Source organism: Colletotrichum acutatum, assembly GCF_030867785.1.
Source record: "Colletotrichum acutatum strain CBS 112980 chromosome Unknown BDZ83scaffold_33, whole genome shotgun sequence".
NCBI lineage: Eukaryota > Fungi > Ascomycota > Sordariomycetes > Glomerellales > Glomerellaceae > Colletotrichum > Colletotrichum acutatum.
The window spans coordinates 327983-343134 of record NW_026849027.1 but is presented as its reverse complement, the minus strand read 5'-3'; the positions used below and the strand labels follow the sequence as shown (position 1 = coordinate 343134).

Sequence of the window (15152 nt, the reverse complement as noted above, 5' to 3'; positions counted from 1 at the left end):
ACTTGGTTGTCACATCGACTTAACTTGGATGATGGTGGCAGGCTTGCTACATTATGTACTTAGCTTACTATCTAAGGCGCTTTGAGAAGAGCGACAGCCTACCGGTGAAGTCTGTAGTGCCATTTGATGTCTGATTGAGCCTGATACACGTATAACGATAGTTCAATGTGTGAGCACCTTAGCTAGAAAATGGCTACATGTTGTCGGCGACTCCGATGACCATCCCTCATGGGCAACGAATAATGTTACGCGTCGTCTCTGTATCCATCGTGGGTCTCAGTGTTGACCGCGTATCGAACATCATCGAGGGAACAAGCTTCAACCTGAAATAGCTGGATTGAACACCGAGTTGCTCGCCCTGGCTCTGCCCCTTTTGAGCCCATGGCAGCGTGGCTAATTGAGTCAATGCAGAGGTAGCAGGGGTAGACAAGATGCCGAACCCGCGTTCCCGCAGGCCCATTTTACGCTCCATCAGGGAAACTCATCTCGTCCAGAGCATCGAAGTTCCCAAGATTGCAGATCGAACACCAACATGCGACTGACAGCTGGGCATCACTCTGATGATCGTAACCCAAGAGCTACCAAATTTCTGACTAGCATGCCGGATCTCATCACCTGATTTCTCGTGTAGCGATAGCAAATTAAAGACTACTGCGTTTAGTATTTGATGATATGCGATTGATTGCCGTCAAATTGAGATATTACAATGCTAAATTGCTAAAGATATCTCATCTTTGTCATTCACCAGGATTCATGGCGACGCGCAAGGTCTTGCACAAGTCATAAAAGTAGAACGCGAGCAAACGTTGCGAGATATTGTGACGTTTCAATATGATCAATTCTGACTATAAGAGGCTTTGCAATGCGAAGATTCTGCTGATGTTATTAGCTCGCGATCTCATGTTAGGCATGGCTAATATTCCCGTGACCATACAGGGGATAGCTATGGGCCCCATTCAATGGAAAATCTTCGTCTTCCTTCAAGTTCCCATGGTCCTCCAGTACTATGCTGGGATGAAACACCGAGAAGACTATCGAAACCACGGTCATGAGAAGCGCATCCAGCACATAAACGTATATCTCCTTCTGAATCAAGCTGCCGTTGTGACCCTGCGCATATTCTACCATGCGAAAGATGGAGCGAACCATGATGAGCAAACTCGAAAAATAGAGAACCCATATGAACTTCTGCCAAGGAATCTGTGTATGCAACGATTTCGTTGTCGGTCTCAAGGTGATTCGAATTTGGAAGACGGTTGTGACAATCATGAAGAAGCCGAAGAAGACGACTTGTATTCCTAGGCCGAGGAGAATGACGTTGTTACCCATGTTTTGGGATGATTCGGATTTCGCAGTTGCAAGGAGACCACCACCTAAGACTGAAAGTTAGCTCTCCTTTCACAAGAACCTGATGATTCTGAGGCTCATGAAGAGACCGAGAATTGCAAACATGAGACACGCACCTCCACCTTGCCCGAAGATGGACAGAATGTCACCCATGAGAAAGAATTTCGTCAACCATTTGACTCGGATGAGGGAGTACGAGTTTGCGTCGAGGTTGGTGACCAGGCGACCAAGCACCATGTAAATTGAGGCGGCATAGAAAGCCGGGCCTAAGAGGATGAGCATGCTTTGTCCTACATATGGCATCAAAGTCCAATCGGGGGTTTGCTTTGCAGAATAGCTCCTCGCAGCGTAACCCAGAGTTTCGACTGAATACAATAATGTGTCAGTAGCGATCATGTAGAGGGCGAGCCTTCGTCTCCAACAAAATTACTCACAGAGGCATCCCACAAAGAAAGGAATGAAGCACCAAGTTCGCGTCTTGATCAATAAAATCAAGTGGCGAATGGATAAGCCTCCAAATAGTAATGCAAACAGAACCGCTGCAGCAAAAGAAGGATCATAGTAGTACAGTTTAAAGCCGGAATCGGCTCTTGGTTGGAGAGTGGCGAGCATTGTAAAAGACGGCAGGGATACAATACAGAGTAGGTAGAGATGGCAGAGAGGGCCAGTATACTGACTACCTATCAAGTAAAGACATGGCCTCACGGTTGTCTTTTAAGCATCTTTTCAGCGCTTTCTTCGTGAGCATCTCAGTAAGTGTTCCTTGATGGCTTCCAGAATCACTTCTCTGTCGTACCATTGGCTGCACGGTCAACCTGCAAGTTCGCATCTGTGAAGAGCTTTATCCGCGGATACGTGCACACAAGCGTCTCACTATGGCATGAAACCGCGGGTAAGGCATCTAAGGCAGACACCCCATTCCCAATCGTTTAGGCTGCGTCAATCATTAGACATGGCGCTCCTCTATCCCCCAAAGCCCCTTGTGCGACAAGGACAGAACACTTCCGCGTGTTGGCGGAGTCTACTACCATATGATAGATTGAATCCGCGGTTATATGTTCCTGTTAATAATTTGTAAAAAGACGGTTTCACCATTTTGAGGGCTGTAATTCGGAGGAGTTGACTTGGCGAAGATCGCGGGCCGATGGTCAACGCAACCGTTGCGGGGGCTTGCTAGGCGAACACGCGCGGATAGATGGCTCATAATCTGCGTATGCTCATTTTCTCCTAGCCCATAGATCGTTCTTGACGAGTTATCACTGCGGAGCACTCGAGTTACAGGAAGGTATCTTAGTATCCTCCCCGCGTTCGGAATGCCTGCAAGCCTAGTCGAGGGCAGGTCGTTCATGGTACTTATACCGGCGAATGTTCGCTATCTTAATTAATAACTTTCATTTACCACTCAAAGTTTGAATTCGCATCATTACCCAGACAGAGGAGAATCTTTCCCGCATCATGTTCAGCAAAGTCTGGTTCTTTGCGGCCGGTGCCACGTTCCTCGGACCAAGCTTAAGCCAATCACTGCCCGCTGGTCATTCACTTTGTAAGGACTCTCGACTTTATCGTATCGTTGATTGTTCAACAGTTACTGACATTTTGCGTTACTTCAGCTTGGACTGAGGCTTCCGTGGCAGCCAAGGACTTCGTGTCTCAATTGACGACAGTCGAAAAGATTGGTCTTGCCACAGGAGGTTACTCGAGTCCCAACCTTCCATGCGTAGGTACGATCGGATCTATCGAGCGGCTGGGATTCGAGGGAGTGTGTTACTCTGATGGACCAAGCGGGTACTCTCGTTCCGACGGTGTCAGTGTCTTCCCTGCTGGGATCTCGACGGCGGCCACTTGGGACAAAGACCTCATGTACCGACGCGCTGTCGCCCTTGGAGAAGAGTTTAGAGCTAAGGGGGCTCACGTTCACTTGGGGTACGTCTGACTTCTTCTATAATATGGAGTGTTGAGTAACACTGACTGCCTCCTAGTCCATCTTCGGGACCTTTGGGCCGCCACGCAGTAGGAGGCCGTAATTGGGAAGGCTTTGGGCCCGATCCCTATCTGGCTGGAGTTGCCATGAATGCTTCGGTTATCGGTATCCAATCCGTCGGCGTGCAGGCCTGCTCGAAACATTTCATAGGAAACGAACAGGAAACCCAACGAACTTCCACTATCAGCGATAACGGCACAACTATTGAGGCGATCTCGTCGGATATTGATGGCCGGACTCTGCACGAGCTTTATCTATGGCCCTTTGCCAATGCGATAAAGGCTGGTACAGCAAGCATCATGTGCTCCTACAACCGGGTCAACGGAAACTACTCCTGCGCCAACTCAGAGACAATTTCGATTCTGAAAGATGAGCTGGCATTCCCAGGCTATGTGGTTTCCGACTGGTATGCTACCCACGAGACGTTGAGCTCCGCCAACTCCGGGCTGGACTTGGAGATGCCGGGTAATGTCAGTGCCGCGGCTGGGGCATCCTACTTTGGCGATTCACTCCTCGAGGCAGTCAACAGCGGCCTCGTTTCAGCAGACCGGCTTGGTGACATGGCAACAAGGGTTTTGACGCCGTATTTTTTGCTTGGGCAAGATAAGAAATTTCCTCCGACTGATCCGTCTAGCGGAGCTGCATTTTTGCGCTATCAGTACGGCCATCAAGTCCAACTTCCATTGACCTACCCAGAAGTCCCTGCTCGCGATGTCAGAGGCAATCACGCGGAGCTCATCCGGGATATCGGCTCTGCAGGAACCGTACTCCTGAAGAATGTCAACGGCACTCTGCCTTTGACCGACGAACTCAATGTCGGGGTTTTCGGCAACGATGCCCCTTACCCAACCATAGGCTCGGTCTTCCTTGACATCGGGACTCGGCCAGAAGGATTTGAGATGGGCACTGTCGATATCGGCGGAGGCTCTGGGACCGTTCGGCACACGGACTTGGTGAGCCCTTTCGAAGCTATTCGAAAGCATGTAGAGTCTATCGGTGGGCGAGTGCAGGCATTGTTCGACAACGACGAGCTTGTGGATGGCCGCTTCAGAACGATCTACCCTGTCCCAGATGTCTGCCTTCTCTTTCTCAAATCCTACGCTACTGAGGGCCAAGACAGACAGTCCGCTGAGCTACAGTGGTCAGCTACGAAGGCCGTCGAGAATATCGCGGCAGTGTGCCCCAACACTGTCGTCGTCATCCATGGACCTGGAGTGGTGGTCATCCCGTGGGCAGATAACGAGAACGTAACGGCTATCCTGAACGCTCATTACCCGGGAGAACAGACGGGAAGCTCCATTGTTGATGTTCTTTGGGGGATGGTCGAGCCTTCGGGCCGTCTTCCCTATTCCATTCCGGAGAACGAGTCGGACTACGGTCCATCCATTGTCAATCTGACAGGACCTATCACCGACCCAGATGCCTGGCACTCTGCTTTCGAAGAAGGGCAAATGATTGACTACCGGCACTTGGACGCGAATGACATCGAGTCTCGGTATGAGTTTGGATTTGGACTGTCTTACACGGAATTTGACATGGAAGACGCTCTGGAGATTGAGGTCGATGCGAACGTCTCCTCCGTCGCGGATGAAGCGAACGGCGTCGAGCCGGGCGGACTGAGCGACCTCTGGAAGGTGGTAGCCTCAACCTCGATCCAGGTCACCAATTCAGGAGATCTTGCAGGGTCAGCCGTGCCCCAACTCTACGTCTCTTTTCCGATCTCTACAACACCCGAGGGAACGCCAGTCAAGGTTCTGAGAGGTTTCGAGAAGGTGCATCTTGAGGTCGGTGAAACCAGGTCTGTGGCTTTTCAGCTCATGAGAAGGGATTTGAGTTTCTGGGATACGGAGAAGAAGCAGTGGGTTATTCCAAGTGGTACGTTCCGCTTCATGGTAGGATTCAGCTCGAAGGATATCAGAGCTCAGGCCGAGGCCCAAGTGATTTCTTAGGCGAAGAGGGCGTACTGGGCGCTTTCAGGCAGGGTTTTTCACCTTTGAGGTTTTCCTTGCAAATACTCTATCCCGATATATGATACGCGAATATAATTAAGCATTATATTTTGATCGTTGATAAGTAGTTAGGGGATAGTTATAGATCACTGTCAATTCCGATCTTATGCTATGGAACGGCTGTAGCCTTTTGAGAGCCGCGAGCCCCCATCCATGCCTTCAAGCCTGAGGTTTCCATTGTATTTGTCTCATGGACGAACCTCAAGTTGGAAAGTAGTGAGAAGTGGGTAAGAATATTGATCGGCTCCGACGGCGACGGGGTTTATAGAAAATGCCCGGTGGTCCGGTACACCGCTAGAGTTCTTGGAAAGGCATCTCACTTAAATCAACCGTCGACTCGTGAATAAATTAGCTCGGAGCTCCCGTCGATCCAAGCCATTCCATGGAGACCACAGTGCGTTAAGATCTTTTACTTGAAGGTCAACACAAGACTGGCGAGCCAAGTAAGTATGGGAACGCATTGCTTCCGCGCTAGATGCCGCGTCGATGCACGGGAAGCGGGGCGCCGTTCGTAATACGCGTGTAAGGCAAAAGTTGAAAAGACACTTATCAAGCCAAGCCCCAACGCGCGAAACAAAGCCTTAGCCCCTGAAATAAGCTTCTGGATCTGTAGAAAACTTAGAGATTAAATATAGCCTAGCAGATCCTCAAGGACCGTTTCCGCGCGTTTTCTCTTTGATTATACCTCATGAAATTCCGCGTATCTGGTGTTCCCTGATATCTTCTTCCGCGGCTTACACACATATCGACATGTCAAAACAACTCCTCGACCGGCTGGCAGGCCGCCGAACGCACCGCAAGTCGAGAAACGGCTGCAGCGGCTGTAAGAAACGCCACATCAAATGCGATGAGACTCGACCGGAATGTCGGAATTGCATCATGGCGGAGCGAGTATGCTCCTACTTGAAAACGGAGCCCAACGACAGCTCCTCAACAGTATCCTCCACAGCAGCCATAGTCTGCACCGGCATTGCAACACCCAGAGAGATCAGCGCTGACAGGTGTTTGGCTATTCCCAAAGACCCTGGAGAGGTGTACTCGTGTACCGGGCAGACTTTCACAGCGAGCCACATGGCTTTCCTTCACTATGCTCAGTCAAACATGTCAGAGTTCATGGCCCTGACTGGCAACATACGGCCTCTTATCGATACTGCAATCGAACACTCTCTTACGGCCCCGTATCTTCTGGACCAGCTCCTCGGGTTATCATCTCTTCATCTTTCAACGCAGAATGGGTCCAAGGCGTCCATGTACTTCCACCAAGCTACCGAGTTACAGACGCGAGCATTGGGTTTCTTCAACCAGACAAAGGAGCACATCTCGGACACGACGTACATCCCAACCTTTGTATTCGCTTCTCTCTTGGGCATACATGTTCTTTACGAAACACTGCAATGGCACTGTGGCTCTCTCGCAGACTTCATCGATGCTTTTGTCAATTACTCGCGTCTCCATCGAGGGGTACGATCCATTACCGGGAAATACTGGGACGAGATACTGCAGTCTGACCTGAAGCCCCTACTCTTCATCGTGGACATCATGAACAAAGAGCCCGTGCAGACTCCAGGTCCAGAAACGAAGCAGTTGAAAGAATTCCTGGAAAGTATACCAACACCTTCTGCGTCGACAAATGTTTGCATCACGGCGCTCGAAAAGCTTCAGTGGGTTATCGACCTGACCAGAGCACAACCATCAAAGTTTGAGGTCGGTGTCCATGCTGTCATGGCCTGGCCCCTATGTATTCCGGACGAGTATATCGAAGCACTGCACCAGCATCAACCGGAAGCCTTTGTCATTTTAGCCTATTACGCTGCGATGCTCCATAGGTACCGGCGGTTCTGGGCATTCGGGGGTTCTGGCGCTCCCATAGTCCATTTGATCACGAATAGTGTTGGGTCCTTCTGGCAAGATGTCTTGGCTTGGCCACTACAGGCGCTAATTGAAAGTTGAACCTCTGGCTGCATGTACTTCAGCCCCTTTTACTCAAGACTTGACACCCTTGGGTCACCTTCCCTCTGACGTATATGTATTATCGCCCGCAAGACCATCCCGCCGGTCCGATCATCCGGTCCAAGCTCAGTCCTCGACTCAAGCCTCCGTTCCAGACGGCCGGTACGAGTCGCTCTTCGGAGAACAGGCATACACTCATAAGCAGTCGGACTGCGTAAGCCATGTAACCCTGTTATGTGACCTTTTTGGTGTACATGTTGCGGACCGAAGAGGAAGTCGGAGTTGAGACATAGCGAGGCTTCGATGCAGTGACCCATCATGTTGATAACGATGCTATTCCTTTAATTCCTGCCAGGAGTCGGCCTCACTCTTGCCTTCAGCTGCGTGGGTCTCCTCGTGTTATCTCTGTACAATATATCAAGCATTTGGATCGACGTGTGGGTCGATCATGTTCATCCTGTCCAAGGGTCCCATCTCAACTGCAGGAGAGCCATCGAGACAAAGTTCATCGTCTCAAAGAACGCTGAGCGAAGCCGGTTCGATGCTTCTAGATTCGTCTGAAGTGAACATGGAACCACTGCTCTCGCCCTGCGAGCAGCTCGCGACTTACTTGAAATCAGTAAGGTTCACGACAAATATCCTAGCCATGACTCGGTAATTCCAGAGAGGGATGCCATTTTCAAGTGCGGCATTATTCGAAGGGAACAAAGTCTTTAGCAAGGTTATCTGTCCAAGAGCTGAGAACGTGGACTCCATGGGATGAACAAAATCTAATTAATTATGTAGAAATTAATCACTTTCAACCCAATCGAAGTATTAGCCCAGGCTATACGACATCAAGCCTTCCTTCCCTCGAAATGTCAAGTTCATCCAGTATTATTCGGTTCTAGAGGAAATAATTAGTCCACCAATTTCACAGTTGAAAGCAGTCGGGGAAGCCATGCGTGTCTCCGGCCAGCAACTGAGTCAAGTCACGTCACTCAAGCACCTTATCACACAACAAGGGAGACCCGCAGAGCCCGTTTCTAGAACATCTCTCACCCACGCGCTTGGATCAAAGAACCCTCAAACCCAGGCGCGAAGCTTAAATATTGGAGATCCCAGATGGCTAAGGGGGACGATCGCTCAAAACGCGGGCAGCGAAAGCTTAGCACGCCCGCATTGGGAAATTCTGGTCCCCCAACCCAAGCGACCGGGGCCACCATACGAACAAAAACACCAACGTGGGAGTCATGTATCCGTACTCCGTGAGAACTGGAACACGCTATCGTCAGCTTCACATTGCGCGAATTTGCTGACGAGGCTGTTTCAAGTACCCTGAGCACTGCCATCGGCGGTGCCGTTTTACACAGAAACAGTAGAAACATGCGTAGAAACGAGCTAAACCAACAGCTGAACCATTGCTTGAGATCGTGAGGGGGAGAAGAATACTTAAACACGACGAGAGCCCGGCTATGAATTGCTTAGAACTTCATCAAGTCGCATCAATCATTCCATCAAGTCCTGGTAGACTAAAGCCACTCACTCAACAATCACCACACTCGCTCTCACAAATAACCTACTTTACTTTTCAAAACAACCTCCACATCCTTCATCATGAAGTTCACAACCACCCTCGCGGCCATCGCTACAATCGCTCTCTCAGTGTAAGTCAATCACGCACCCACCCATCAAAACATACCACCCCGAGCCTCCATAACTAACATCCCTCCCTCCACCAGCAAAGCAGCAGACCGCGTCCAATGCGCCGGCACAATCGACACGGCCCCCAACAAAGGCCGCTACGAGCCCTCCGGCTCCCTGACCGCCAACCTCACCCAGGTCGCCTGCAAGAGCGGCACCATTGACGGCGCTCTCAGGGGCAACCAAAAGTGCTGCATCTCCAACGACAAAGGCGCTTTCGGGACGGCGTGTGGCAAGGCCGCCTTTCCGCCCCAGTTCTCGAGCGGATTCAAGGCTACGTTCCAGCCTTGCTGAGCGATGTTGTCGGACCTCTTTTGGGTCGTGATGTTGGAAAGGGGACTCGACGGGACGGTGGTTTTGGGAGAGGAATTCCTGTTTTTATGATAGCGAAGCGATTTTTTCTCTTTTAGAAGTAGATTAGGAATGAGAAATCAGCAAGGTGTTGGTTTCAATGCAGCTTTGGGACCCCGTGAATGCTCAGGATTAGTGCTTGACTTTGAGGTTGGATATCGACAGCATTTCGCACTTCCTCCACAAGGTACACGTCTAAATAGTACGCACCTACATGAAAGGCCATGGTTTCTGCAATTCGTGGAGTCGAAAAGTCTCAGGCCATACCCTACACCCATAATTTCGACCAGCAGGCCGTGGACGGCATCACGCCCACAGCCAACTCGTGAGGGAAGGTGGTCGAATCAAGGATACTAGCACCGCCAAAGACATATCGTATTGCCCCTGACGGGCAGAATCGCAAGCCAAGTATTTAGGTACTAGGTAGGTGCAAGGACACAAGCAAGTAAGCGAATTCACGTTGGCAGATGAATCAGGGTGGCCTTCGTCTCTCATCTCATTCCTTTTGATTGTATTTTGTTTCCTATCCCATCTTGATGGGTCCTTTTTCGAGCCTGACCCTGCCGGTATATCTAGATCCTGCACCACCCTGCTTTTCCGTCGCATATCCAATTGAAAAGCGGAATAAGCTTGCATGGCGCGAACCTTAATATCAACTTGGTATCTTCATCCATACAATCCCCCATCCGTCCACCCTCTCCAAGATACCGAACTTCCTGCGCAGGGAAAGCTGAAGGACCACGCATCCAACCTCGTTTGATGTCATAACCCAGTATTTTGCTACATGAGAATTACCAGAAAAGCCCTCCAGCCATGTCAACCCTCAAGTTGATCGAGGATGACATGATCAACAAAGCCGTGCTGGGAATACTAGCCTCAACCGCCCAACACTGCTCATCAGCATACCTGAGATGTGGCAGTGCCACAGTGGGGACCAGTGAAGCGAATTGCCAATGTGCCACTCACGCCGGAGGAGGTTGACCGGGGGTTGACGTTTGACTTCGAAGCTCGAGCTGGCACATCACATCCGCAAAAGAAGTGGAAAGAAAAGAATAAACGCCGCCCCAACCCAACCCAATCCAAGATCACACAACTCCGATCCAAACAGGCTTCTTCCTGCAATGAAGACTCCCTGAGATGTGACTGGCAATAAGTCTCCGAGAGACTTGCTCGAGGCAGAATCTAGCCCGGGTGCGGAGTGGATGACCTTTCGTATTCACTCGAAGTAGCCTGGGGGACAAGCAAAGTTTTTGATGTACAGTATTCGTCGCTGCGTCGTATTCTGATGAAAGAATGCCCAGGTCGCTTGGCAGCGTCAACGTAAACAATGGCGGCGTTGTAGTATGCCGTGTTTTGATATATGCTCCCCAGCCGGGAACACGTCGTAACGTCATTTAGAAACTTTTCGCTTTTCCCACAAAAGCGTCGGGTATTTTGGTTGTCGGTTCCATATATCGTATTTTTTCTCGTTCTTCGGCCTGCAAACCCCTTTTTGTGTCCCGTCGAAATCTGCATCCTCGTCCGTAAGTGTGCCCTCTAGCAACTGAAAGTAGTCGCCGGCGACCTCCAGCTAATCTCTCTCGTCCAATGAGAGTAGTCGAACGTCATTGGCATCCCACAAAACCGCGTACATCAATACCCTATTCGCAAGGAATGACAGACTTCTCGGCCCTGGCCCGCATGTGAGTAGCGTGAGTCTCGAGGCATCGGGCCATCAAGTGAGTGACTGGCCAGACAGCAGCTTTATCGAGCATGTAAGCCGTAACTCTGAGGATCTTGGCAGCGTGGCCTGCGTGATCGTCCATTTGCATCCTTGTATCGACGCCTGCAATGTTTCCCTGTACAAGCTCAAAGTTCATCTTCATCTCTGCGGAGGCTAGCACCTCCTGAACCTTGCCGAGCAGTTTGACATCTTCCTCTTCTAGAAGCATAATCGCAGGGACTTGCGATAGATCGACGTCATCCTGGCCGAGGATTCCCAGGTACCGGCCTACTCGATCTTGCAGGGTTGCGACCCATTCAGCCAGAACCTGAGCACAATCGAATGCGCACATGGCTGACTGTAGAGGTAACTCTCTGCTGGAGAAGTCCGCAAATGTGACACCTAGTTTGTCAGACATGGCGAGCGAGTCTGCCGCGTAAAAGGCAGCCTTGCGGAGATGCTTCTCTCTACGAGAAGTGGACCGATTTGGTGCAGCCTGGGCCTGCGGGAATTTGACGGCGGAAAACTCTGGAGATGATGATGACTGGGTGGCTGGAGACTCGACAAATACGGAGCTTGAAACCGAATTATCAGAATGATCTGTGCCTGTCGATTCCGGGTTAGAGGCGGGCGAATGCTCGGCGTGCTGGACAATCTCGCTGCCCCGGGAGAGCTCGTCAGCCATAGCATCCCAATCACGTTGCCAAAACTTCTCCTTTGAGCGGGCGAGGTTCACAAAAAGTCGTACGTAGGCCAAGTCGAGAAGTGGAATGGCATCGGCAGACAGCGGTCCAAGCCCGAACGGGTTCGGTCTCTCAAGGCTGTGGTTTGGGTTGCTTGCCCAGGCTGCCTGCCAGGCCTTCAGGGCTGGTTCAATGTGGCGATGCATCTTTTCGGTTTCTTCGTTGGTCCATACCTTGTTGTGATGGCGCTGACGTGTCTCCCAGATGTAGTTGTGTAGTGCGTTGATCAAGATGAGACAACCAAACGTCGATGGCTTGAGATCGCTCTTGAGGTCGTTCATGCTACCTTGACCGAATACCTGTTGACCGTTCTGGAAGGCAAGCTGCTTTTGCTGCTTCTCGTTAGACCTGAGCAGGTCGCCCAAGGCTTCATGGAAGGTCATCCGGTTATGATTTGCAGCGTGGACACCGCCCTTGGCCGCGAAGGCCGTGGCACTCTCGGCAGCGAAGAAATCCTCATCGCACGGCAGGTCGAGCAGGATTTCCGAGTTGGTCAAAGCCGGAGTGTGATTGTATGCCGCAACCAGAAGGCTTGAGAGGATGAAGACGACGTAGAGGGTACGCTTGCGCTCCTCCATAACTTTCCATCGGAGCCACTCAATATGCTCCTCGGAGTCCGACCGAAGGCCGCTCCACGTATCGTCATGCATGTGGGTATCATGAGCTTCTGTGGATTCCACGCGAATGGGGCGGAGCAGGTCGGCAGCTTGGGCCAAGCTGACAAGAGCAGCACAGTGGGTGGATGCGATATCGCTGGCCGTCTTGTCTCCGCAGTTGTGGCCGTAGACGACATTCAGGAGCATGGCTTGCACCAACCATACCGGGGTGTGAACAGAGGATTCCTGGTTGTGAGACGTCGGGTCAGATGCTGGAGCTCTCCGTAAGTCGGCCTTTCTCACGTCGGCTTTCCGCCTTTCCTCAAGGTACAGTTGAATCATTTTCTTGGCCATCTCGAAAAGTTCTCGAGACTGGACGTGGTCCATTTCGTACAAGGCGCCAATGGCAGACATGGAAAGAATGAGACACCCGCTCCCACCGACGGTGTTGGATCGGTTGGCAGCGGTGGGTGGCATCTCAAAAGTCAAAGTGGGAATGTGCAAAAACGGCAAATGAGGGTGGAAGTAACGAAGGTAAGCGCCAACATATCGTTGTAAGTCTTGAGTGCTAGGTAAATTCTTTACATGGTCTGGAACACTGTTGGCTGTGTTCTGAAAGCCCGGCGACATTGGCGAGCTTGGAGTCGCAAATGAGTATCTCCGTCCACCAAAGGGAGAGCACTGCGAAAGAGCACCAACGATGGCACCTCGGGTCGTTTCCGTAATGGTGGAGACGGGCGACACACCGTGGTTACCGCCGTTCAAGGACGAGGGGGTCTCTGGCCCTCCGTTGAAGTTGAGCGCTTGGTTGAGGTTTTGCGTGTTGAGTCCGGAAACCATCGACGGACTGAGGGAGCTAAGAGAGGGAGGCGGCGTCGAGAAATAGGCATCGTTCATTTTCTGCGCAGCAGGTTGTGGTGAGACGGGTGCTCCGTTTAAGAGATCTGGGAAGACCGAACCATTTAGATCCATGGCAAACGGGTTCGGGACCTGGGGAGGACCCATAACGGCCGGTTGCCACATTGAACTTGTCCCTGCCGGAGCAGGGTGATGATTGGAGCCGTCCACCATTACATCGCTAATGCCACTTTGGCTGGTGGTGCTAATTGCCGAGGGACTCGAGCCGTCTACGGCGTTATCGGCGCCCTGAAAAGACATCTGGTGCTCGAAGCCGGTCAGCCAGTCGAAGCTGTCGTCCAACTGCGTCGTCGACATATCGCCGGCCAGGCCATGGGGAAACGGCGAAGCTTGGTCCATGGCCATGGATTGCGGCGAATCATTGTAGTGGAGCGCGTTAGGGTTGATGGTGGAGCCCGGCCCGAACAGCAGACCCTCGAAGTCAAAGTCGGGATTGAAGACGGCCATGGGAGGGGCGGTCCGCAAGCCGCTAAAGTCCATATTGTTGATGCCGTGCGTCTCGAGCTTTGGCAAGCCGTGAGACATGCCTCTGTGACCCATCGCAGCCGACATGCCAGCAAAGTCCATGTTATGCACGGGCAGCCCCGCGAGGCTGGGGTGACGGCTGTGTGTGCCAGGAGGCATGCCCCGCGCTACCTGTGCGTTGGCCGCGGCAATCATCTGCATAGCGTTGCCGTCGACATGGCTGATGGTGTTTGCCCTGGGTCGCATCGAAGCAGCAGCGGCATTTGCGGCGGCGGCAGCATTGGGACCAGCGACGCTGTTCTTACGTGCGCGGGCTCCAGGTGCAGCACTGCTGGCACTCTCACGACGATTGCGAGGACGTGACGAGGGTGTGGTGGTCTGGTGAAGCTTCTGCTGGTGTCTCAGCAGCAGATCGCGACGGGCAAAGCATCTGGTGCACTCGGGACACTCGAAGGGCTTCTCCTTTGTGTGGGAACGCTCGTGACGTTTCAGATGCTCCAATCGGGCGAAAGAGCGCTGACAAGTCGCGCACACATGAGGGCGGGGTTTATCGGTCTTGGGAGGAGGGAAATTGGCAGGTGTCTTCGTGTTGACAGTAATGGTGGAAGCTACTAAAATGATTGCGAGGACATTGTCAGCTACGATCAGGATCATTCAAACAAGATTGGAAGGGTCGATTGCATTGCATTGCATTCCTCGGAAAGCCACGGGCGGTGGGCGGATGGTGGTGGGATTGAATTGAATGGCGGGACAAGCGGGTGGGAACAGGAGGGGCAGTTTTTGGAGGGGTGGGCAAGGTGAGGTGCGACTCATACCACTGTCTTCGGTGGTTGCGGCGGCAGCGGCAGCTGTGTTGGCGGCAGCTGGGGCCGGAGCTGAAGCGGGAGTAGCCATGCTGGAGTTCTTTTCGACCTTGACCTCGCTGTCGTTCATGGCCATACTTTTGGAGTTCGTAATCGTCGTTCGTCGTGATCGTAAAGGCAAGGAGGTGGAGGGGGGGAGGTTGGTTGGGTGGGTTGAAGAAGGGTCGGATTGCTTTTTGGGGGGGTGCTTTGGCGCAGCTCGGCGGTCGGGAGAGTGCGCAATAGCAACAAGCGAGAAAAAGGGGATGGAGCAGATAAGAAGAAAGTGTACGAGAGGAAGTGAAAGAGAGAAAGATTGATTGTGTGCGTGAGAGTTATTGGATGTTTGTGGTGTGTGGCGTGTGTGTGTGAGAGAGACTTGGGTTGAGGAAGAGGGATGGCGGGGTGGATTGGAGACGGGGGGTGATGGAAGGCGCCCAGGTTGTTTTGGGGGTGCGGCGTTTAGTTGGAGGGAGAGGAAGACAAGAGGGAGAAGTCGCTGTTGGAAGCCGAAGTTGGCATGCTAATTCCAACCCAGAGTATCCGTAGAGGAAGAGAGTAGTAG

At 51.9% G+C, this 15152-nt stretch overlaps 5 protein-coding genes across 5 annotated transcripts; 3 read left to right on the top strand and 2 right to left on the bottom strand.

Moving 5' to 3' along the window:
• Window positions 1-841: 841 nt before the first annotated feature.
• BDZ83DRAFT_668695 (RTA1 like protein-domain-containing protein) lies at window positions 842-2138 on the bottom strand. Its single transcript, XM_060511107.1, has 3 exons — window positions 1782-2138; window positions 1464-1712; window positions 842-1373 (listed from the first exon to the last, which is right to left on the bottom strand). The coding sequence occupies exons 1-3, from the start codon at window positions 1957-1959 to the stop codon at window positions 904-906; spliced, it is 897 nt and encodes a 298-aa protein (XP_060366445.1). The 5' UTR covers window positions 1960-2138; the 3' UTR covers window positions 842-903.
• A 664-nt stretch (window positions 2139-2802) lies between these two features.
• Window positions 2803-5277, top strand: BDZ83DRAFT_650556 (glycosyl hydrolase family 3 N terminal domain-containing protein; the record flags this gene model as incomplete). The annotated part of the gene is made up of 3 exons (XM_060510387.1): window positions 2803-2890; window positions 2958-3270; window positions 3327-5277. 3 exons carry the CDS (start codon window positions 2803-2805, stop codon window positions 5275-5277), a joined length of 2352 nt encoding a protein of 783 aa, XP_060366444.1.
• A 753-nt stretch (window positions 5278-6030) lies between these two features.
• On the top strand, window positions 6031-7287 carry BDZ83DRAFT_696823 (Upc2 protein; the record flags this gene model as incomplete). Its single annotated transcript, XM_060511373.1, has 2 exons — window positions 6031-6273; window positions 6325-7287. The coding sequence occupies exons 1-2, from the start codon at window positions 6088-6090 to the stop codon at window positions 7285-7287; spliced, it is 1149 nt and encodes a 382-aa protein (XP_060366443.1). The 5' UTR covers window positions 6031-6087.
• A 1596-nt stretch (window positions 7288-8883) lies between these two features.
• On the top strand, window positions 8884-9264 carry BDZ83DRAFT_750982 (uncharacterized protein; the record flags this gene model as incomplete). Its single annotated transcript, XM_060513988.1, has 2 exons — window positions 8884-8933; window positions 9009-9264. The coding sequence occupies 2 exons, from the start codon at window positions 8884-8886 to the stop codon at window positions 9262-9264; spliced, it is 306 nt and encodes a 101-aa protein (XP_060366442.1).
• A 1574-nt stretch (window positions 9265-10838) lies between these two features.
• BDZ83DRAFT_264210 (fungal-specific transcription factor domain-containing protein) lies at window positions 10839-14825 on the bottom strand. The gene has a single exon (XM_060502017.1). It carries the CDS (start codon window positions 14397-14399, stop codon window positions 10962-10964), a length of 3438 nt encoding a protein of 1145 aa, XP_060366441.1. The 5' UTR covers window positions 14400-14825; the 3' UTR covers window positions 10839-10961.
• Window positions 14826-15152: the final 327 nt, after the last annotated feature.

Bases quoted from the DNA above. Each gene is read 5' to 3' on its own strand.
- BDZ83DRAFT_668695 (XM_060511107.1), bottom strand. From the start codon at position 1,959: ATGCTCGCCACTCTCCAACCAAGAGCCGATTCCGGCTTTAAACTGTAC. The intron at 1,713-1,781 runs GTGAGTAATTTT...TATTGTATTCAG, and splicing joins TTTCTTTGTGGGATGCCTCT to TCGAAACTCTGGGTTACGCT. The intron at 1,374-1,463 runs GTGCGTGTCTCA...TTTCAGTCTTAG, and splicing joins CATCTTCGGGCAAGGTGGAG to GTGGTGGTCTCCTTGCAACT.
- BDZ83DRAFT_264210 (XM_060502017.1), bottom strand. From the start codon at position 14,399: ATGATCCTGATCGTAGCTGACAATGTCCTCGCAATCATTTTAGTAGCT.